General features: G+C 42.1%; 1 protein-coding gene, 1 long non-coding RNA gene and 1 pseudogene across 3 annotated transcripts in view; 1 reads left to right on the top strand and 2 right to left on the bottom strand.

Moving 5' to 3' along the window:
* Positions 1-1,105: 1,105 nt before the first annotated feature.
* On the top strand, positions 1,106-2,028 carry LOC311583102 (large ribosomal subunit protein eL8-like; annotated as a pseudogene). The gene has a single exon. The product of its transcript is annotated as a large ribosomal subunit protein eL8-like (transcript).
* An 8,933-nt stretch (positions 2,029-10,961) lies between these two features.
* Positions 10,962-23,637, bottom strand: part of LOC311583863 — a 36,472-nt gene continuing 23,796 nt past the window's right edge. Inside the window, exon 2 of the long non-coding RNA XR_014774696.1 lies at positions 10,962-13,130. This is a non-coding gene — a long non-coding RNA (uncharacterized lncRNA). The remainder of the gene's footprint in view (positions 13,131-23,637) is intronic.
* On the bottom strand, positions 13,676-17,871 carry LOC311583828 (uncharacterized protein). Its single transcript, XM_084757742.1, has 3 exons — positions 17,823-17,871; positions 17,552-17,612; positions 13,676-16,386 (listed from the first exon to the last, which is right to left on the bottom strand). Exons 1-3 carry the CDS (start codon positions 17,854-17,856, stop codon positions 14,505-14,507), a joined length of 1,977 nt encoding a protein of 658 aa, XP_084613868.1. The 5' UTR covers positions 17,857-17,871; the 3' UTR covers positions 13,676-14,504.

Genomic DNA, 23,637 nt, shown 5'->3' with positions numbered 1-23,637 from the left:
CCTCACTGGTGGCTCCTGCTTCTTCCTGCATGGGAGCTTCAGGCAGAAGCAGACCAGTGGCCAGCTCCCTCCATTTTTTATAAGAGATTTATATTTCATCTTTCAATGGTTAACTGAGTCCCAAAGAACACACAGGCAACCAAGCAGAGACCTGATGCTCAGGTACTCTCCTTCCTGGAGTGCACAGGTTGGGAGCTCATCTGACCCTGGATGCCCTTAGTGACTCCAGCCTTTCAGCCTTGTGCTGGGGATAGGTGATGCTGATCTCAGGTTAGTAAGAATGTAACCTCAGAGCTGTAGGGCTCTGCTGGTTAAGGTTGAAATCTGGTCTTCAATGGACATCCAATTCTAAGCTGGGGCTATGAGGAATGAACTCCCTTTCTCAGCTGAGGCCCCTCACTCCACCTCATCTGGTGACCTAAGAAGAATCCAGCTCTTCTCTGTAGTCCCTTAGTTTATTCCTGCCCCGGGATCCCATCCAGGATACAGAATACACTTAGTCCTCTCCCTGAGTTCCTCTCTCACAGAGCACTATACAACAGTTGCTTCCAGGACCAGAGTTCATTAGCTGCATAAACCAGTCTTATACTGTGTGTACTGAGCTAGTGTGATGGTTAACACTCTATTTCTCACAACAATACTGTACAGTAGGTGTTACTGTCATCATTTGAATGGCAAGGGAAATGAGACAAGATCAGAGAAGGGACGTTACCCAAAGTTAAACTGCTGCACAGTGGCTGGGCTGGGAGTCTGACTCTAGCAGTCCAATTCCCGAGGCTGTGCTCTGAGGTACCAGACTCCACGAAACATGCATAAACCTGGCTCGGTTTCCTTCCTGTAGACAGTCCTACCATACCTGAACATAGCTCCTGCTGAGGGCAGGATGGCAGAGACTTCCAGAAGATGAATGGCCACAGAGACCATGAGAGGAACTAGTGTGTGTCTGCACACAGCACTCTCTGTACATTCCCTCATGGACAACCGAAACTCAAAGAAAATGCTGGCCTAAATATAGAATGGTGCATAATTATTTATGCATTAGGTGTGTGAGGAGCAGAGATTGCTGTGTATAACTAAAACTCCCCAGGAACAATAAATGCAGTCTGGAAATCCATCCCATCCAGACATTTGCTCACACATTTGGAAACAGCCATGAGCACTTCAAAATCAAGTGCACCAGATGCTCAGGTAATCATGCAGTGACAACAGGAAGGCATTTTCCCTCATCCTAGCAGGACAGTATGGAAACTGTCTTTTGAAGAGACACAAAAACACAGATGTGCTCCCTCCTCCAGCCCAGCAAGATGCCCAAGGGAAAGAAAGCCAAGGGGAAGAAGGTGGCCACGGCCCCCGCCGTGGTGAAGAAACAGGAGGCCAAGAAGGTGGTCAACCCTCTGTTTGAAAAGCGGCCCAAGAACTTCGGCATCGGGCAGGACATCCAGCCCAAAAGACATCTCACTCGCTTCATCAAATGGCCCCGCTACATCAGACTGCAGCGGCAGAGGGCCATCCTCTACAAGCGGCTCAAGGTACCTCCCGCCATTAATCAGTTCACCCAGGCCCTGGACCGGCAGATAGCTACCCAGCTGCTTAAGCTCGCGCACAAGTACAGGCCAGACACAAAGCAGGAGAAGAGCATAAGGCTGCTGGCGCGAGCGGAGAAGAAAACCGCTGGGAAAAGGGGACGTCCCGACTAAGAGACCACCTGTCCTTCGAGCAGGGGTCAATAAGGTCACTACCTTGGTGGAGAACAAGAAGGCTCAGCTGATGGTGATTGCCCATGATGTAGACCCCAATGAGCTGGTGGTCTTCCTGCCTGCCCTATGTCAAAAGATGGGGGTCCCCTACTGCATCATCAAGGGAAAGGCCAGGCTGGGGCGGCTGGTCCACAGGAAGACTTGCACCACTGTTGCCTTCACACAAGATAACACGGAAGACAAGGGTGCTCTGGATAAGCTGGTAGAAGCTATCAGGATCAATTATGACGACAGATATTTCAAGATTTCCTTGAGGTTGATAGGTGAATAATATTCCAGTGTGTAAATATACCACAGTTTCTTTATCCATTCTTCAGTTGAGGGACATCTAGGTTGTTTCCAGATTCTGGATATTACAAATAAAACTGCTATCAACATAATTGAGCAAATGTCCTTGTTGTGTGGTTGGAGAATCATTTGGGCATATGCCCAGGAGTCCTATAGATGGGTCTTGAGGTAGCACTATTCCCAATTTTCTGAGAAAAGACAAGATTGATTATCAAAGTAGTTATACAAGTTTGTAATCCCACCAGCATAGGAGGTGTGTTGCCCTTTCTTCACATCCTTGCCAGCATGTGATGTCACTTGAGTTTTTGATCTTAGCCATTGTAAGATGGAATCTCAAAGTTGCTTGATTTGCATTTCCATGATGACTAGGGACATTGAGCATTTCTTTAACTGTTTCTTGGCCATTCAATATTCCTTTGTTGGGAACTCTTTGTTTAGTTCTGTACCCCAGTTTTAATTGTATTGTTTGACTTGGTAGTTTTTAATTTCTTAAATTCTTTATATATAATTTGGATATTAGGGGATATTAGCCCTCTGTCAGAAAGAGGTCAGGTTAGTTTTTTAAAGTGATGCTGTTATAAAATGGGTCCATCTCTATTTTTCAAATATTTTTAAAAATAATATTGGAATCTTCTTCACACAAAAAAATCTGTGCACTCAGCATTAAAAGTACAATATTTTGAAATTTTTATTTTGGTTATTGGGCCTATATGTAATTCTTGCCAAGACTGCATAAAACCCAGTGCTTGTAACAGAATTTATTAATGTGTCAGGAGAAAAAAAAACCCAGCATGGAAAGTCTACGAAGAGTTTGAGCCTTCAAGAAATAGTGGGTAAGCCTGCAGTGGTGGCACATGCCTTTAATCTCACCACTTGGGAGGCAGAGGCAGGTGTATCTGTGTGAGTTCAAGGCCAGCCTGGTCTACAGAGCTAGTTCCTGGACAGCCCTAGTTGTTACACAGAGAAACTCTGTCAAAACCCCCTCAAAGGGTAGGATAAACAAAACCATTTACAGTAACAAGAAAGAGTTATAAATTGGGATATTGGAAAGTAACCACAAGCTATGAGACACATGGAGAAAGGAATACAGAGGTGAACAAATATTTTCTTCTAAATGTGGACAAAGTGTCTTGTGATATCCACAGAAGACCAGATGACCATCTGATGGGGGTCTGAGAGGACAGCCTATCAGTCTCTTTCTGGTAGGTCACTCTTGCCTGGGTCATGGGATTCCATCACTATTACACCTGGGAAGGCTCATCTCTCAGTCAAAAGGCCTTTCTCTGTACTTTGGGCAAGAAAGATGAACCGAATCCAAATTGGCCATAATGTGGGGCTCTGGGTATCATTTTCTGAATCCCAGCAAAATATCAATAGACTAACAAATGGCAAAATATGATATCAAAGAGGAAGCCTTTATTTATTTATTTATTAAAATATTTATTTATTTATTTATTATGAACACAGTGTTCTGCCTGCATGTACTCCTGCAGGCCAGAAGAGGGCACCACATCTCATTATAGATGGTTGTGAGTCAGTATGTTGTTGCTGGGAACTGAACTCAGGACGCTAGGAAAAGCAGACACTGCTCCTTAACCTCTGAGCCATCTGCCCAACTCCACTTTCCTATTTTTCGTACCTGGTTGTGAGAAGTCATGATATGGGGTCTTGATACTACTGCTCTATATAGCAAATACCAGGCCAGCCAGGGCCACATAGTAAGACCCTACCTCAACAACCACAAGTTAAATAAAAATAATGGGCGCACTTGAACAAATCAAAATAAATTCAGTTTATCAGTCAGTAGTGTATGCTCAATTTTCTTAACCAATATATTTTATTAACAACTTAGTGATCAAGCATATGTCACTTATAACCCGACTAACCAAAACAATAGGAAATGAGGATTAATGGACACAATAACAAAACCGTAAGAATATCAGTTCCAAGGAATGATTCTCCTGGCACAATCTGCAGGATTTCTTCTGCTGAAACCTAGAGTAACCAGAACCCGGAACCTCAGCAGGAGCCAGAGCCCCAAAGCCTTCCCTCGAGCGGTTCTTTCTAGGAGCATCTTGAACTGCAGCGATGAACAGCCAAAACTATCCCAAGTCTCCAAAAAGCCCCGTCTCCTGTTCTGGGTTCATTTATATATCTCCTCCCAGAGTCTGGTCACAGGATCTTTTCAGCCGGCAACAATCAAGCTCCCGCATGAGGTGGTTGGTCTTCTAGTGGATTAACCTCACCTGTTCTCTCACAAGACCCTTCCAATCCTGCACTTGGGATCCTAAAACACAGGTTTATCTCTTCTTCACTGTAGTATTTTCAAATGTCAAAACTCAAGGTATAGACAGAAAGAATTATGTCTGTGGTGGAGCAGACACCATACTAACATCAACAACACAGGAAAAATGGAAACTCACAAATCATTAAGAGGCAAAATCACGAGTAAGTACTTTTGCTATTGAAACAAATAGCCTGTGAGCATGTGCAAAGTTTTCTCTCAGTAGCATCAGAGGCACATATATTAAGAAAAAATATCATTTCACTAGAAGACCCCCTCTCCAAAAAAGGTTTTCATGGCAACTGACAGGAAGGCACTTAAGTTTCCTGTCTCCTTGCCATCACTGGGGTATGCTTAGGTACCTGCATGGCTAGCTATGAGGGGAACTACATTTCCCAGAGTCCTTTGTAGCAAGCTGTGACCATGGGACTCATCAGTTTCTTACCAGTTACATCAGTGGAATGTCTGGGTGCTCTGAGTGCTTGGATTTCAACAGCTTGTATCTGCTCTTCCCTTGGGCAAGCCAGAATACAAACACATTCAAGACTCGGTTTCAGACGGGAAGTCTTGTCACAGCTCTAGACTCTGGTAGTACTGCAAAGTGGAAGGAGCCTGAGTAAATGAGTGAAGCAAAGGGATCCTAGCAGGGGGCAGGGGCAACACACCTCCACATTTACATGTGCAAGGAAGAGACTTCTCCTGAGGAATGGTGAGAGCACAGTTCTAATCTCAGCCATTCAGGAGCCTAAGGTGGGAGACTGTTGTGAGTCCAAAGCAGCCTGAGCTACTAAGTGAGATCTAGGCTATCCTGAGCTACACTGAGACTGTCTGAAAATGACAATGACAATGCAAAAGAAGGCTCTATATTTCATGTCACAGTTTAATATTACTGCTACTACTACTATTACTGTTATTCACATTTGTAATTAGATATGTGTAAACACAGACATACATATATGTAGGTATGTATGTATAGTCTCACTCTATGTAGCCCTGGCTGTCCTGCAACTTACTATGTAGTGCAGGCTGGCTTCAAATCAGAGTTCTGTCTTCCTCTCTCCTCAGTTGTGAAATTTCATGTATGCACCACCATGTCCAGCGTTTTTCTTTTTCTTGGAACAATCTAGATGGTCCCTTAACTAACACATTGGTCGATTCCTGTGACTGTTGCATGTAGTGTGTTGTGTTCTCACGCTCCCCTGGTAGAAGCATAAAAACCCCAAGTGTGACAGACACGTGGAGCGTTGCTATGGTATGGCTACTCAGGATTGCAAAACTACAAACAGCTCACATTTCTAGGAAAAGTGGAAGTTCCCTGTGGTGCTTCCATGTCCTGCAACACTCCATATCAGAGAACATTTGGTATACTAATGAAATAATGGCTGCTGGTATTAATTAGTTATTGATATGATGAAATTAAGTAAACACTGAAAGTCATAGGAATATATACTAATTATTCCCAGTGCTAGAGATGGAAACTACATTCCTGTCCCTTCCAGACAAACACTTTACCATTATCCTACAACCTTTGCATTGTTAAACTTCATATTTTGAAAATTACAAATATATATGTTCATATATACATATGCAGCTCTGGTTATGAGTATCCATCATTAAAATTAACAACCTTTGATAGACATTTACATTTCAAATATTTCTAGTTACACACTGCGCTCCTGGAGCACAGCAACAAGCCAACACTCAAAAGGCCCAAGCAGCTGCTCCCGTCCTTACCTTCGACTTGACTTTGCTTCTTGGCTACGATCTTCTTCTCATTTTTGAATGTGCTCAGTGTGACCCTTCTCCAGCTGCTTCAAACTTGCTTTCAATGGACAATTTCTTTCTGCCAGTCCTCCTTGGAGAACAAAAGGAATCTCCCTTTGGCCTCTGCTCAGACTCCAGCCAGTGCTGGGATCCTGCCATGCAGGCCACAGTTGCCTCCCATCCTGCCTGCTAAAAGGAAGGGATGCAGCCCTGGGCTGTCGTCCAAAGGGATGGATGGCAGTTACCTTGCGAATTCGCTCAGCGGTTTAGAAGGGCAGCGAGGGTGTTAATGCTCAGAAGCACCTGCTTCAGCACAGTGGAGTTACTGTCTAAGGAGCCTACTCAGCATCCTCTGCTTCCCAGGTTTCCAGGCACCTGGGCTCTTTCTGGGCTGCCTCTTGACTCCTGCTGCCCCCTAGCGGCCACAATGATACATTCCCTAGAACCCATGCTCCTGCCCTCCAACCAATCAGTGCTGTTTGTGCTGGGACTCTAGCAGGGAGAGAATGGCTCTTTCTGGCCTAGACTACCTAGGCCAGGTGTGGGCCCTAGGTGGGAGGAGACAGCACTCATGAGCCTAACCCTGGCCGCTGCTCTTGGGTCGTCCTGGAAAATGTCTGCCTTTTGTGGCCAAGCCGAACAGGTCCCTGTCATCCTGAGGTTGATGAAAGCATTTAACTGGGGGACTGTGTACACTGTCAGAAGATGAGGCCATGACCATCCTGAAGGTGAACATGGAAACAGGCAGACATATGGCTGGAATAGCAGCTGGGAGCTTATATCATGAGACAAAAACAAAGAGGCTGATAGACACACTCACATACAGAGAGAGAGAGAGAGAGAGAGAGAGAGAGAGAGAGAGAGAGAGAGAGAGAGAGAGAGAGAGAGAGAGGCAGAGACAGAGACAGAGACAGAGACAAGACAGAGACAGAGACAGAGCGACAGACAGAGAGGCATAGACAGAGAGAGATGTTAGTGACTGTTCTAAAAATGTGTGTGTTCGCGGGATGGCCGACGAAATGGACATTAATGTGAACCTGAGCCATCTAGGCAGCAGCTGAGGAGAGGAACCCGTGGAGGCAGCCAGGGAGGAGGTAGAGGCATGTGCGGGAACTCAAAGCAACATCTTTCTGCTGAGGAGCTGGATGTACAGCTGGATGCGTAGAAGGCAAGGATGGACACCAGCTAAACAGCTGAGCAAATCCGCACGTGTAACTGGACTCAGGAGCCTTGGCCATGATCTCTAGAGGGAAGATGGCAACTGCACTGTGTGGGCAATTGTGGGTTTGTTTCTCAGTTTTCCCCCCACTCTTTAAAAATAGGATCTAAAAACTCACGTAAAGGCTTTCCCCTTCCCCTTTTAAAATTCTGAAACAGACTTTTTATGTACTGAGTTATTTTTGAGGGCAGTTGGGGAGAAGGTGTTACTTTCACTTTTGCCATAATAAAATAGAAATGTGTGCAAAAAAATAAAAAATTATAAAATATAAAATGTCTGTTGTTTGTTGTGCTTTCTCTACTCAACTGGCTAGCACCCAAATAATTGAGTCTGGCCTACTATATTTGTCTAGTAAGCTTGACTGCATGAGAACCGAGCAGTGTTAATCTTCTCCTGACACTGTTAATCTGGCTTCCTCCCAGTGTGAATCCCCAGACACTTGCACTGTATGGAGGTCTCTGCTCCAGCTGCTCATTTCTCATGGAGGCTGCTGGACCTCTGCTGTGGCTGAATCCTCTAAGTCCTCTCTCTTCCTTCTCCTTCCCGAGCTGCCAGGAAGTCCATTCCTATCCCCTGCTCGGCTTAGTGATTGGCTGTTAAGCTGTTAATGGTATTGGGAGAGAACAATTGGGGAACAAAGTTTAGACAGCCTGAAGACAGTACATTCTCAGAACAAAGATTGCAACTAGTTTGGGGGAGGGAAGCAAAGAAATAAGCATTTGAATCTTTACACAGTACACATTGAACATAGTGTCTATGAGAGAAACAGAGGGTAGTGTCCAATTTTAAGTGAGGATATACCATGTGTGTCTCTATGGATCTGAGTTAACTCACTCAGTATGATCATTTCTAGTTCCATCCATTTGCCCACAAATTTCAGGATTTCCTTGTTTTTAATAGCTGAGTAGTATTCCATAGTGTAAATGTGCCAAGTTTCTTTATCCATACTTCCACAGAGAGACATCCAGGTTGGCATTCCAAATAAGGCAGCTATGAACATGATTGAGCTACGGCATCCATCTTAAGGAATAAAGACACCTAGTTAAAAGAAAACTGATTGTATCATAATGCTAATTTTTAGTTCTTATAAAAGTTGTTGTTTGCTCACTTTCTTTGCTCTCCACCAGATGGACGAAAATGCTGCCTTGAGTACACATGAGGTAATTAATGTTCCTTTTTGTTTTGTTTGTTTGTTTGTTTGTTTTGGTTTTTCGAGACAGGGTCTTTCTGTGTAGCCTTGGCTGTCCTGGATGCGCTTTGTAGAGCAAGCTGGCCTCGAACTCACAGTGATCCACCTGCCTCTGCCTCCCGGGTGCTGGGATTAAAGGCGTGCGCCACCATGCCTGGCTCTACTTAATGTTTCTTATATTCTCTTCTTATAACCATTTAACGTTAATATTGTTAAATGTGTTGACAAAACAGGACACATTGGGGGTACATCTCCGACTCCTGGTCTTGTAGTAAGGAGGCTGACCCATGAGAATCAAGAGGTCCAATGTAGCCCTGACTAATAACTGACATGCAAACCAGGCTGGATAACAAACAACATCTTAAGGGAATTGTGAAAATATGAAAACTAAAACCAGGACAACTACCCACCACCTTTTCACAGACACCACTACAGGAAAAGTATGATCACAACCTGACTTATACATGAATGAACAATGGACCACTTAGATGATGGGATCCCATTCTATACACTGCGGCAGAAAAAATACCTGTCACCACGAGAGAGTGCAGTGCAAACAGAAGATGAACAGAAGGCACAGGAAGCATGTAAGGATGTTCTAATAAAGTCTGTAAATGGATTTGCCACGTGATATCTAAAGTCTTTCTCAAAGCATTCATACAAATAGGGTTTTTCTCATATATGAGTTCTTATCTACTGCCTGACATCAAAGGTGTTAAAATACTTCAGAGCTAGGGACATGGCTGAGCAAGTTCATTCCCAGGGCCAAGGTGAGGTTTTTGATAATTCCTGTAATTCCTGCTACAAGAAGATTAAAAGGATTAATCCTCTTGGAAACCAGCACACAGGTTCACACATACTCAGTCTCTCTCTCTCTCTCTCTCTCTCTCTCTCTCTCTCTCTCTCTCTCTCTCCATCTCCTTCTCTGTCTCTCTCTCCCTCCTCTCTCTAACACACACATACACTCACATACACACTGACATAATTAAATTTTAAAAAGTAGTTAAGCAAATATTTTTACCCATGAATGTTTTTCTCATTCGTTCCTGTAACTCAGGTGTTGAGGCACCTAAAGGCTTGCTTACCTACAGAGTTTTCCTCTATCACAAATTTGTTCGTGTAACAGAGAGCAAGCATGTAGGGTTGAAGTCAGAGAAATCAATCCTTCTCAGTTGGTGGTATCATTTGGGAAGACTGAGGAAATACTGCTCTGCTGGAGGAAATACATTACTTGGCATGCTCAGCTTTCTCAGTTCCCACTCTATGCTTCATGCTGCAGGTGGAAGGTGTGAGCTCTGAGCTTCCTGCTTGGACACCTGATGTGTCACACTTGTTACATGCTGCATTGCTAATGATCCCATATCCCACGAACCACAATCCAAATTAAACTTATAAATTAACCTTACAAGGCAACTTATAAGTTACCTTAGACATTATGTTTGGTCACAGCAACAGAAAAGGCACTAACACACAACATAAAGTTTTACACCTGGATGCATTATTTTAGGTAATTGATGGGAACTGTGAATGCTAAGTGAGTTACCTTATTGTTAAATTCACCGGGCACTGTCCATAGGAGTTTGTAGTCCAAAGATAACAGAGAGGGGCATCATGCTGATTGATTACGTTGTTGATGCATGTCCCATTCTTTTCTCCAAAATAAATATTCTATGTAACTCAATAAAAGTCTGTACGCTGAAGATCTTACCAAATACGTTCTAGTCATAGACTCCTGACAGTAGGAATCTTTTCAGGTCCTCAAAAAAACTTTTGGTTTTTCGAGACATGGTTTCTCTGTGTACCCTTGGCTATCGGAGACTCATTTTGTAGTCCAGAGTGGCCTCAAATTCACAATGACCTACCTGATTCTGCCTCCCAAGTGCTGGGATTAAAGGTATGAGCATACTAAAGACTTTACTATTGTGTACAGAAACCATGATGTGCAAAATATTATCACACCAACTACAATTATGGGTTTTCTCTGCAGCACGGCCTCTTCTCAATATTGCCAAGACTACTGCTACATGCAAAGACTTTACCACAATGCTTATTCCTATGCACACAGCTCCACTACATGTTCTTTCTGCATTAGTAGGTAATGGTGCTGTGAAAAGGCTTTACCGTATTGATTACATTTGTAAGGTTTTTCTCCAATGTATGTTCTTATATTTATTTGAAGATGACAGTGGTTTACAAATGTTGGGAACAAGGAGGGGAAAGCCTGTCTTAAGTATTGCTTTTTTAGCCGGGCGTGGTGGCGCACGCCTTTAGTCCCAGCACTCGGGAGGCAGAGGCAGGCGGATCGCTGTGAGTTCAAGGCCAGCCTGGTCTACAAAGCGAGTCCAGGACAGCCAAGGCTACACAGAGAAACCCTGTCTCAAAAAAAAAGTATTGCTTTTTTGTTGTCAGCCTATGTCTTCCCTAGTGTTACTATTGCTGCAAAGAAACATGACCAAAAGGCAAGTTGTAAGAAAAGTTTATTCAGGGTACACTTCCAGATTGTATTCTATCACTGGGGCAAGCAGGCATGGAAGTCAAGCAGGGCTGGAAACTGGAGGCAGGAGCTGATGCAGAGGACATGGAGGAAAGCTGCTTAGTTTCTTGCTCTCTTTGGCTTGCTCAGTCAGCCTTCTTTGAGAAGCCAGGACCACCAGCCCAAAGGGGGCAACACCCACAATAGACCTTGCCCCAAGGATCACTAACAGAGAAAAGGCCTTACAGCTGGATCTCAAGGGGGCATTTTCTCAACTGAGGTTCTCCACGCCTGATGACTCTAGCTTGTGACAAGTTGCAACACAAAACCAACCAACACAGCCTCCATTTAATCATAGGTTGAAACTAAGCTCAAGTTCCCAGGTCCTAGGGGAGCTGTGAACTTCACAATAGCTGACCAGATTCCATTATTCATCTTTGTGCCTCAGTGCGGTACAAAGCGGCTCTGTTGAGGAGAGGTCCTTGGGATTGGGAGGTCTTGAAGCATTGGTGAACAGAGATAGGCAAGTAACAAACAGAGCAACTCAAAATTGAGTGTATTTTGCAGCTAAGTAGTCTCAGTTGTTAAACATACATCTCAAAAGCAGAGGCGCTGTGGTTACCTTTCACACAGAGCAGGTTCAAGGAAGTCAGTGAGCAATCAGGCACACACAGTTCAGGTGCAGAATGCAAAGTTGTTGTGTTGTCATCTTTTGAACTACAACTTTGAATGATACAATACAAGGTACAGACACACAGCAAAGACATCATCACTTCTACGTTACTGGCTTGGGATCAATATGTATGTGTTCCCTTTGTCCAGGGTCAACGTTCTACCCCTAACAAAACCTGCGCCTAGCACCTGTGTGCCACCACAGTTTTTTTCCTTTTCTTTAGTTCCATTATCTCACATCTGAGCATCATGATTTGGAATTTTTGAAATCCACTCTTTCTTTGTAAGCCATAATATAACTTATTAACTAATGATTAATGTCTACTTACGCCTCTTTCAATAAGAGGAAGTGAAGCAGAACTACTCTGGACCTGGGCAGCACCTGGCTGCAATCCCGAGTCACGGTCGGGTCGTCTCAAAGGAATGCTCCTTCTAAAATATCCAGATTTGGGAGTGCAGTAGAGGTAATAAGAAAGAACAGATGCCAGCACAATGAAAGAAAAGAACTTCAGGTTTTCTCCTGGCAGAAACATAAGCGCCAGTCCAGGACTCTCTCACCTTTTGAGGGGTCGTGGCCTCAGGCCTGTGTAGTATTTGTAATACAGACTCCACTGGAGGGAGGAGTAATGACTCCTCCTAACCACAGCTTCTCTTACTCATCTTTTATTCCTCAAAACATAATGCCTCTTGTTAATCACACACACACACACAAAACAAAAATCCAATAGGTATGATTGGTTAGACTGTAAACCTACATCTGGTTTCCGTTGACAAAGATCACCTGCATAAGGAAAGCCCCTATCCCTAAATCCTGATTGGTGGCAAAATGTAGCTGTAACTTGCCTCAGATGATTATGGTTTTCAAGTATAAAAGCTCTCTAACGTTCTGGCTCAGGGGTGGAGGTCTTTGTGTTGTAGTTCAGCTCCCATGTATGTTGTGTGTTTCATTGACTTGAGGGTGTGAGTTGTGTTGGATCTCAGTAGACCCCATAACACAAAGGCCTTACCTCATTTTTCCATTCACAGAACTTCTCTCCAGTACAACTTCCTTCATGATGATGAGCACTATAGAAATGTACAGTGGCATCACCATTTAAATATTTTCTTTAGGTTGTTCTTCCTTATGAATTTGTTCATGATGGAATGTACAAAAGCTTCATCATATTCATTGCACTCATGTTTCTCTCCTGTATGAATTCCTTCATGTTTTTGAAGATGCCTGCAATATGCAAAGGCTTTATCACATTGGTTACATTCATAGGGTTTCTCTCCAGTGTGTGTTCTTTTATGTATTGAGAGACTACTGTGACATGCAAAGGGTTTACCGCATCGATAGGGCTTTTCTCCAATCTGTATTCTTTTATGCCTTCTAAAATGACTGTGAGGGCTGGAGAGAGGGCTCAGAGGTGAAGACCACTGACTGCTCTTCCAGAGGTCCTGAGTTCAATATCCAGCTATAATGTAATCTGATGGCCTCTTCTGGCCTGCAGGTGTACATCCAGACAGAGCACTCATATACATAAAATAAATAAATCTTAAAAAAAAAAAGAAAATGACAGCGATACACAAACTTTCTACCACATTGGAGATTTTCATTAGGTTTCTCTCTGCTATGTGTTAATTTATGTATTGGGAGACATTTTTTTTTTACTACACAGAACCTGATTTTGAAACTAAATTAAACATATAAATGTACATTAAAGCTAATGGCGTAGCAATTTGGGCGCTTAAGGCAAGATTTAATCTAAATGAATTAAGAAAAATGATGAAGGGATGTAATTTGAAATATAGATTGTGCAAAAATATGAAATGCATCAATAACAAAGTAGTTTTCAAAGCCTACACTACTGGGGAAAAGAGGCTTATGATCTTAATGCCAGTATTAAGACAGAGAGAAGCAGTGCACAGTTAATGAACAAATCACTATTTACAGAAGGATGGCAACAACATTCACACAATGTGACATTGCCGACGGTCAAACTGAAAGCTCTTGGCTAGAAGCAACAGAGAAAATGCACCAACATGTTACTTTAGAAAATAAAGGGTCACTTTAATAAAGTAATTCCACCAGAGGAAATAAAGCCCTGAGTGTAAGCATGTGAGCTCTACAACACCAAATCCCAACCAATCTATTCATAGTACTAAATATACAAAGTCTGCATGGTCTTTTTAACACAGTACTGTTTATAATAGTTCAAACACAATCCTTACCATGCTCAACTTCAAATATAACAAATATTTTTATTTTGAGACACAGGGTATTTGTTTATGAATTATAAGACCTATATACAATGAATGACATACCTACACAATCAAGTATTTTAATATGCTTCTTAAATGCAGTGACCTTATTCACATTTTTCTGAATTGACCACATCAGTTTTCAAAATGTATTTGGAAACTACTATGATGTACAATGTCATTACGATATTGGATATGTTCACAGGATTTGCTTCCAGTGTGTGTTCCCTCATGCCTTTGAAAGTCATGTGACATAAAAGGCTTTAGCACATTGCTTACACTCATGGAGTTTCTCTCCAGTGTGTGCTCTTTTATGTACCTGGAGACTATGAGATATGCAAAGAATTTACAACAGTGCTTATATTAATACGGCTTCTCTCCACTGTGTATTCTTTTATGTATTTGGAAATTACTGTATTGTGCAAAAGCTTTACCACATTGATTACATTCATAGGGTTTCTCGGCAGCATGTGTTCTTTCATGACTTTGAAGATGACTTTGTTGAGCAAAGGCTATACCACATTGCTTACATTCATAGTGTTTCTCTCCAGTACATGTTTTTTTTATGCCTTTGAAGATCACGGTGCTGTGCAAAGGCTTTACCACATTGTTTACATTCATATGGTTTTCTTCCAGTGTGTTCTTTCTTGATTTTGAAGATAACTGTACTGTGCAAAGGCTTTACCACACTGCTTACATTCATAAGGTTTCTCTTCACTGCGTGTTCTTTTATGTATTTGGAGACTACTGAGATATGCAAAGGCTTTACCACACTGCTTACATTCATAGGGTTTCTCTCCACTGTGTGTTCTTTCATGAGTTTGAAGACTCATGTGCTGTGCAAAGGCTTTACCACATTGCTTACATTCATAGGGTTTCTCTCCACTGTGTGTTCTTTTATGTTTTTGAAGACTACTCTGATGTGCAAAGGCTTTACCACATTGCTTACATTCATAGGGTTTCTCTCCAGTATGTGTTCTTTCATGATTTTTAAGATGACTGTGTTGGGCAAAGGCTTTACCACACTGTTTACATTCATAGGGTTTCTCTCCAGTGTGTGTTCTTTTATGTTTTTGAAGACTCCTCTGATGTGCAAAGGCTTTACCACATTGCTTACATTCATATGGTTTCTCCCCAGTATGTGTTCTTTCATGATTTTTAAGATGACTGCGTTTGGCAAAGGCTTTACCACATTGCTTACATTCGTAGGGTTTCTCTCCACTATGTGTTCTTTCATGACTTTGAAGATTTTTGTGCTGTGCAAAGGCTTTACCACATTGCTTACATTCATATGGTTTCTCCCCAGTATGTGTTCTTTCATGATTTTTAAGATGACTGCGTTTGGCAAAGGCTTTACCACATTGCTTACATTCGTAGGGTTTCTCTCCACTATGTGTTCTTTCATGACTTTGAAGATTTTTGTGCTGTGCAAAGGCTTTACCACATTGCTTACATTCATATGGTTTCTCCCCAGTATGTGTTCTTTCATGATTTTTAAGATGACTGTGTCGGGCAAAGGCTTTACCACATTGCTTACATTCATAGGGTTTCTCTCCAGTATGTGTTCTTTCATGAATTTGAAGACTCATGTGCTGTGCAAAAGTTTTATCACATTGCTTACATTCATAGGGTTTCTCTCCACTGTGTGTTCTTTTATGTTTTTGAAGACTACTCTGATGTGCAAAGGCTTTATCACATTGCTTACATTCATAGGGTTTCTCTCCAGTATGCGTTCTTTCATGAGTTTGAAGACTCATGTGCTGTGCAAAGGCTTTACCACATTGCTTACATTCATAGGGTTTCTCTCCACTGTGTGTTCTTTTATGTTTTTGAAGACTACTCTGATGTGCAAAGGCTTTACCACATTGCTTACATTCATAGGGTTTCTCTCCAGTATGTGTTCTTTCATGATTTTTAAGATGAATGTGTTGGGCAAAGGCTTTACCACACTGTTTACATTCATAGGGTTTCTCTCCACTGTGTGTTCTTTTATGTTTTTGAAGACTCCTCTGATGTGCAAAGGCTTTACCACATTGCTTACATTCGTAGGGTTTCTCTCCACTATGTGTTCTTTCATGACTTTGAAGATTTTTGTGCTGTGCAAAGGCTTTACCACATTGCTTACATTCATATGGTTTCTCCCCAGTATGTGTTCTTTCATGATTTTTAAGATGACTGTGTCGGGCAAAGGCTTTACCACATTGCTTACATTCATAGGGTTTCTCTCCAGTATGTGTTCTTTCATGATTTTTAAGATGACTGTGTTGGGCAAAGGCTTTACCACATTGCTTACATTCATAGGGTTTCTCTCCAGTGTGCGTTCTTTTATGCTTTCGGACATTAGTTTGATGTGTAAAGGATTTATCACACTGGGTACATTCATACAGTTTCTCTACATTATCAACTCTTTCAACTCTTTGAGGATGACTGTGATATGTAAAGGCTTTATCACATACAGGATATTCGAAGGGTTTTTCTCCCATTTGATTTCCCTCGTTCCTGCAAAGATAATGGGCATATTTGAAAATTTATCACTTTCAGTACACTTATGTTTTATCTGTATGAATTAATTTTACAGTTTGGTCTAATGATAAAAAAGTATCAGATCTTATCACTTTGTTTACATCTATGGTGCTCCCCTTCTTTGTGAGTTGTTTTGAGACTTTGAAGATAACTGTGATGGTAAGAGGATTTATTACATGGTTCACGTTTGTAGCATCCTTTTTCTATAGGTTTTCATGTACTTAAAGAAAACAAAAAGAACTCAGAGCTTTCCCACATTGATTCCATTCATAAAATTCCCTAAGGTGTGAGTCATACTTTAACAAGGTGAACCAGAACAAAAAGAATCTCCACATTCCTAGTACTCATAGGGATTTCCTGCATCGTGAGTCTCTGGAAGGTTCTAACGAAGTTGGAAAACCAGTGAACTGAAAACTTGCATCACATTCAGAAAGTCTACTCAAAAGTGGGGACTACTACATAGCTTCTGTTTGTTCTGGGACACAGAGGTACAATGCTTCTTTTAATACCGCATTGCTCACATGGCCTGTATCCATTGTGACATAAGATATAGCTATTAAAAGAAGAATAACAAGAGAAAGGGCTCCACATTGCAGTCACACACTTTGATGTTTGTTCCTCATAGACAGGTAGTGTAAGGATTAAGGTTTCTCCACAACAACCTTCTTGACTCTCACAAACTGTCCCCTCACTAAACTGCTTTACTCTAGACTATGTGCTTATTAGAAAGTTTTGAACATATACTTATCACTTATCCCATAGGTGTACTTTCTGTGCACATTGAGATACATGCTACACGTATAACATGGTATGACACTAAGGGGGCCAGGTGTCGTGGCACACACCTTTAATCCCAGCACTTGGGAGTCAGAGGCAGGCAGAGTGCTGTGAGTTCCAGGCTAGTTTGCTTGGTCTACAAAGTGAGTCTAGGACAGCCAAGGATACACAGAGAAACCCAGTCTTGAAACACACACACACACACACACACACACACACACACACAAAAGACGTTGAGGGACTTGGTTTTGTGAGAATGTATTCATCCCCAACACACATAAAGCAGTGCTTTCCTTTAAAATACACAGGACATATTAAATTTTCTTGGGAGGCATATTCATATCAGCTTGCACATGAGATTTACCTTTCATATCTCCTAGATCTTTGACACTGTTCTTCAATAGTGTGGTCTTCCCAATTGTATCCTAAAACATAGTACCGGAAAATATATGATATATCTTTGGAAATTAGGTCAAACTTACGATACTCCCTTCAGTGAATCAGACAACCATGCCTGACTTAATCACCTCATCCCTCCTCGGTTTCAATTCAAATTACAAAACAGCATCAATACTAAGGAAACAGTTGCCCTGTATTTTAAAAATTGAAAACAAAAAATTTTGTCACAGTCTTACCTATAGTGGTGAGATTCCAATAGGTCTCCAGCATCACATCTTTGTAGAGATTCTTCTGGGAAGGATCCAGCAAAGCCCACTCTTCCCGAGTGAAGTTCACATGCACATCATCCAAGTTCACTGCACCCTAAAATGTCCCATACATGTGTACAACAGGAAGCATGATAGTGACCACACTGGAAATGTATAATTCTCTGACATAGAATTCATATAATTCTGGGCATCTTCCACTTATTTCCTGACACAGAAGGTCTAATGTACTCAGCAGGTCACGTTAGGTGACTTAGGTCACCTAGGAAATAGAATAAGATTCATCTGTATCATTTTTGAACTCTTTGAATACGATATAGCCTTTCAAGAGAAATGAAAATTAACAGATAAGAAGAGAGAGAGAGAGACAGAGAGAGAGAGAGAGAGAGAGAGAGAGAGAGAGAGAGAGAGAGAGAAAGAAACAGAGAGAGAGAGAGAGAGAGAGAGAGAGAGAGAGAGAGAGAGAGGGGAATGTGAGAAGCATCAACAGTCCTGAGGCAACATCAGAAAAACTGTATGAACTATTACTGAAGACAAAAAAGAAAAGGAAAGAAAAGAAAAAAGGACAAGCTGGTTGTACTGGATCATCTCTTTAATAAGTGGGCTCAGGAGGCAGAGGCAGGGTCATCTCATTGAGGAATGAAACAGAAAGAACCCAGAGGACTTTACTGAAGTTCCTACAAACAATTGCACACTCACTCTAGTTCTGTATTCATCTGACAGATTCCTGAAGTGCCCAGCTTAAACTGTAACATTGATAAGATTGTACTAACAGGAAATGCATGTAACACATGAACAGATTTTTGGGAACCAGGCAAAGAAACTAATTCTCAGTACTCTCATTTTTTCTTTATCAGACTCTACTCATAAGGTTGAGGGGCCTAGAGCATCTCCATGCTGCCCCCATTCTGTTGAAAACGCCCTACTGTAAATTCCTCCTAGTTTCAAGAATAAATGTTTCTTGGCCCAAACACTTAAGATAAAAATTGCTGCATTGTGAATACAGCCTTCAAGAGAAAGCTCACCTCCCTTCCCATGTGTTCCCTTCCTACTATAGCTTCTGCCTACATCCTGACCAAGCCTGGTACTCAAGGACAACTTCTCCATCTTGTTGGCAGGGCCAATCAGGATCATGTTCCCAGGTCCAGAAGGCCACTCCTGTCCTGATTGATGGAAACTTCCTGGCTCAACCCCTGAGTCAAGATATGATTGGACAATGTTCTGGCTCCTCTTCCTCCAGCTTTTTATTCCCATCCTTTAAAAATTTTGGACAGTCTCTGTTCAAAAATGCAGTTCAGATCTCAAAGTGGCCGCCTCCCTGTGCTCAGGAAATAAAGGGTTCATTTTCAGTTGTTCTAGCTAAAATGAATTTTCTTGGCTTCCACCTCAAACACAACAAGATAAAATATTACCAATATAAATGTTACTTTCATTTTTGTTCCTTTTTGTTTCCCTTTGGTTTTGTTTTTGGTTTTTTTTTTTTCAAGACAGGTATTTTCTGTGTAGCCTGTGTAGAGTGTTCTGTTCTTCCTTCTTTAGACCAGGCTGGCCTCAAACACATAGCAATCCACCTGCCTCTGCCTCAATGAGGGCTGGGATTAAAGGAGTGCTCCACCACACCTGGCTGCAAGGGTTGGTATTAAATGAGTAACGGGCAGGAAAGATGTCTCAGCAGTTCAGAGATCTTGGTGATCTTGCAAATAATTAGCTTCAATGGCCAGTACTTGCATGGCTGCTCACAACTACCCATTATTCTAAGTTCACGAGTTCTGAGGCCACCTACTGACTACTATGAAGTCCAGGCACACATGGGGTGCACTGTAAACATGTTTTTGTTTTGATCCCATGCGTGGAATGTGAAACTGTCTTGTGAAGGTGTTTGTTGTTTGTCTATTAGAAAAAGAACTGCCTCATGTGGGGAAATGTTCTTTGCCATTTGAAGAACATCCTGCATGGACTATGGGAGAGTAAATATAGTCCAAATACGAAAGATCAATCCCTTTTGCATCGCTTTATATTGCTTGGCTGCTCAGAGTTGCTCCTGCTTTGAGATGCTCTTAGAGAGATACGGTCCTGAGAACCCTTCCAGGCTTCCGCTGTTGCCATTGCACTCACGTTTGCTGAACTTTGGGTTTGCTGTTTAAGGCATCAGCTGGAATCCTGATAACAAAGAGTGTAACCTCCCTCCAAGGAACCGAGTGTAAAAAGGTGACCTCCATAGTCCCTATTATCCCTTTTTCTCTCCTAATGTGAGTTGCTGCGTTGAAAGGGTGATACAGGCATTAATGAGCCCCAAATAAAGGAGGCTTTTAAAAAATTATTAATTTATTATTATGAATACAGTGTTCTGCCTGCATGTACACCTGCAGGACAGAAGAGAGCATTACATCACATTACAGACGGTTGTGAGCCACCCTGTGGGGCTGTAAATTTCACACGGCATTTTTAGAAGAGCAGGTGGTGCTCTTAACCACTGAGCCATCCCTCCAGCAATAAATCAGGCTTTAAAAAGATCAAAGCCTACACTTCATATTCATGCTCATAGGCAAAGACTCATATTCATCAAAAAATTTCAAGACAAACACAACATGTAGGAAGAATGCCACACACCTGCAATCTAACAACTCAGAAGGCTCAGGGAGTATTAATGTCAGGAATACATGCCATCCTGAGAAAGAGAATATATAGTCTCTGCCAAATTTCAATATCCAACATTTGGATGAAGGTCAGCAAACAGCATATGCTTGACTAGTACAAGACCCTACATTCCAGGCACATCAGACACTAATATAACATGAAAAGAAACCAAAAGCCAGCAAAGTTGGCCTACATCTAATCCCAGCACTCTGGAGAGAGTCAGGTGGACCTCTAAGCTGGAGGCCTGCCTGGTCTACGTATAGATAAACTTTGTCTTCAAAAGCAACAACAAAACTAACATTAGAACAACTTTCGGCTAGCAAATTAGCTTAGCACTGAACAGCAATTGCATCTACTGTATTTTATGTCATTTAGGAATAGTCTACAATGGTGAGGGCTTGAGAAGGAAACTGATGAGTTTCAACCACAACACAGTAGACAGGAAGACAGGAAGTGGGGTGAGTCCACAGACACTCAAGTCACATCCCCAATAAGGAATCTAGAGAGGGTCAAACTACAAAAACTTCCATAAGCTCCTCACATAACCCACAAATCACAAACAAGTGTGCAAAGACATCATCCTTTCTGGGAGTGTTTGTGTTTTTATTCCATCTGACTCTTGTCACTTTGGGCTCATGGTCATCCCATGATGCAAACGCATTTAGTCTAACTTCAATGATACGGATAGTCTGCAACAGCCTGGACACTGTTCAAATGTCCAAAGTCTCTTCTGACTCTCAAGACAATCTCTTGATGGCCACATCTTGTCAATTCAGAAAACAAGCTACAACTTTCTAATCTTCACTGGCATAGGATAGCCCTTCCCATTCCAAAAAGAGGAATGTGTGCTGAGTGAGGGAAGATAGGACCAAGGTGAGAAACCATGATAGAAGGCAAAGAATAAATTCTCTATCTCTGTCTCAAATACATGCAGCTGCAGTCTCAAAGGGTTTAGATGTCCTTATCCCTGAAACCTGTCACACATCTCTCAGATTGGTTACTTCCACTCCCTACATGCATCTCTCCATGGCTGACTTCTCATAGCTCAGTTAACTAAACATCTTGAGGTCTCCAAACACAACCCAGGCTTTCTTATCCTTATGCCTTCAGGCAATGAACTCTCACAGTCTCCTCACTGGGGCTATGACTCTGGAAATAGAGAGCAGGAATAGTGCTGAACTGAAACCACAGAGGAAGAAGCTTCTTCCTTCAAGGAACATTATTGCATGAGTGGGTGGTGCTGTCAATTTGGCTTCTATATTGGGATGGCTCATACCTTCCTTGGACAACAGTTAAAGCAGGTTTTGTAGGAAGATCCTTCCTGGGACTAGAAATAACTTGGCTACCCTTCCTTTAATTCAAGACTTAAGAGGATCAAGTGTCACCCTTAGGGCATCTTCTTAGGCTTCCAATCCAGAACAAGGGCCTGACCTGGAATGGTGACCACCTCCTTGAAAGTTCCTGCCTCAGTTTCAGCATTGGACTGTATCTGATACAACCTACTGCTGTTCTTTCCCTACAAACCACAGACTTTGTGTTAATTTCTACACCATTTGTTACTTTTTTACATTGTGGTCCTTATGAGCCACTAGTAAAAATCATCCAAAGAGTCAATAGTCCATCTAGGAAATCAGCTCATTATTTAATTATCCTGCCTTACTCAATTTCTCAAGGCAGGAGAAGATTAAGAAATATTTTGTACCAAAATATCACACAAATGAGTACTAGCTGCAGAATTATGGAGTCTATTTTCTACTGGAATCCTATGACCTGGACTTCCTTTGTCTGCATTCCTCTCAAAACTCCTTATCTTCTATGTCCTACAAGAACAGCTGATTAAACTCTGTAAACACATTTCTAAGTCTTTTGCCATTTCAAGTCCTGACGTTTTCCATATTCCTCCAAAAGAGAGCATCATCAGGTCTGTCCAGCAGCAACATCACTATTTGTGTACCACTCTGGTACCAGGCTGGCCTTGAACTCACAGCGATCCGCCTGCCTCTGCCTCCCGAGTGCTGGGATTAAAAGCGTGTGCCACCACGCCCGGCTTGAGACGGCTAGAGTTTAAGAGCACTGACTGTTCTTCCTTCCAGAAGTCCAGAGTTCAATTCCCAGCTACCACATGGTGGCTCAAAGCCATCTATAATGTGATCTGATGCCTTCTTCTGGCCTGCAGGTGTACATGCAGGTAGAGCACTGTATGCATAATTAATTAACACTGGGCAAACATGGTGTCCTAGCTTTCTCTCTTTCTTGGCCACTGTCCCATGCTCAGCCAGTCCCTTATCCAGCCCACGCCCACTTGCTTAGGGACATTGCCATTCTCATCGGAAGAGCCTTGCCACATCAATTGTGTTGATGAATCAATGAGCAACCAGCCAGTGTGGTAGGGGCAAGCCCTCAACTGATGACTATAGATACTTCAATGTTCTGAAATGAACCTAATTAGGACACACAGGAATAATATATCAGAAAGTGTTTAAAACCTTTAAAAATGTGTTAACCATAGCAATCAACATTGATTATTGAAAAAACTAGCAAATACAGATGTGTCACGAAAAGAGCAAACGGGAGGCTCTAAGATTAAGAAGAGAAAACTCTTTGTCTCACAGAAATTCTTCAAACCAACAAAAACTCAAGGAACTCATAACATATTATAGTAAATTGTCAGAAGACAAAGACAGGTGAAGGTGCAAAGGAACATTGATTCCCCAGATGCAGCTGTGCGGCTTTCTCCCTCAGTTTGTTAACCTAGGCCAACTATGTTTCCTGAGTCTCACTGCTGAATAAGCTCACCTGAAGAGACTCCATTAAGAGCAGTCAGACTCCATTTTGTGACAAGCAGCTAGACTTCCTTGTTAACACACAGACCTTTACCCTGGTCTGGGAGAATTCCCAGGACAAGATCAGGCTCACCAAGAACTACTGATTACAAATAACGTTCCTACTCTAGGAAAAGTGTTTGTGCCTTCAGTGCTGGGAAAATTCTATGTATCGGGTCAGGTTGACCACAAACTATGTTTATGTTCAGCACACTCTGAGGCCTTGTTAATCCACAGACATTCCCCAGCCCCCGCTCCCCAAGATCAAACCCAGGAATTGCATAGAGGAGAGAAGAGAGGTGGATCTGCAGTAGGGAGAACTGAGC

The sequence above is a fragment of the Acomys minous genome, assembly GCF_964271855.1.
Source record: "Acomys minous genome assembly, chromosome: 14".
Taxonomy (NCBI): Eukaryota; Metazoa; Chordata; class Mammalia; order Rodentia; family Muridae; genus Acomys; species Acomys minous.
The sequence above is the reverse complement of the archived record's forward strand: the minus strand, read 5'-3'. Positions and strand labels throughout refer to the sequence as shown.

Excerpts from the sequence above, each read along its gene's own strand:
- LOC311583828 (XM_084757742.1), bottom strand. The coding sequence starts at position 17,856 with ATGCTGGAGACCTATTGGAATCTCACCACTATAG. Across the intron at positions 17,613-17,822 it reads TTGGAATCTCACCACTATAG|GATACAATTGGGAAGACCAC; the intron begins GTAAGACTGTGA and ends ACTATGTTTTAG. Across the intron at positions 16,387-17,551 it reads AGATCTAGGAGATATGAAAG|GAACGAGGGAAATCAAATGG; the intron begins GTAAATCTCATG and ends TTATCTTTGCAG.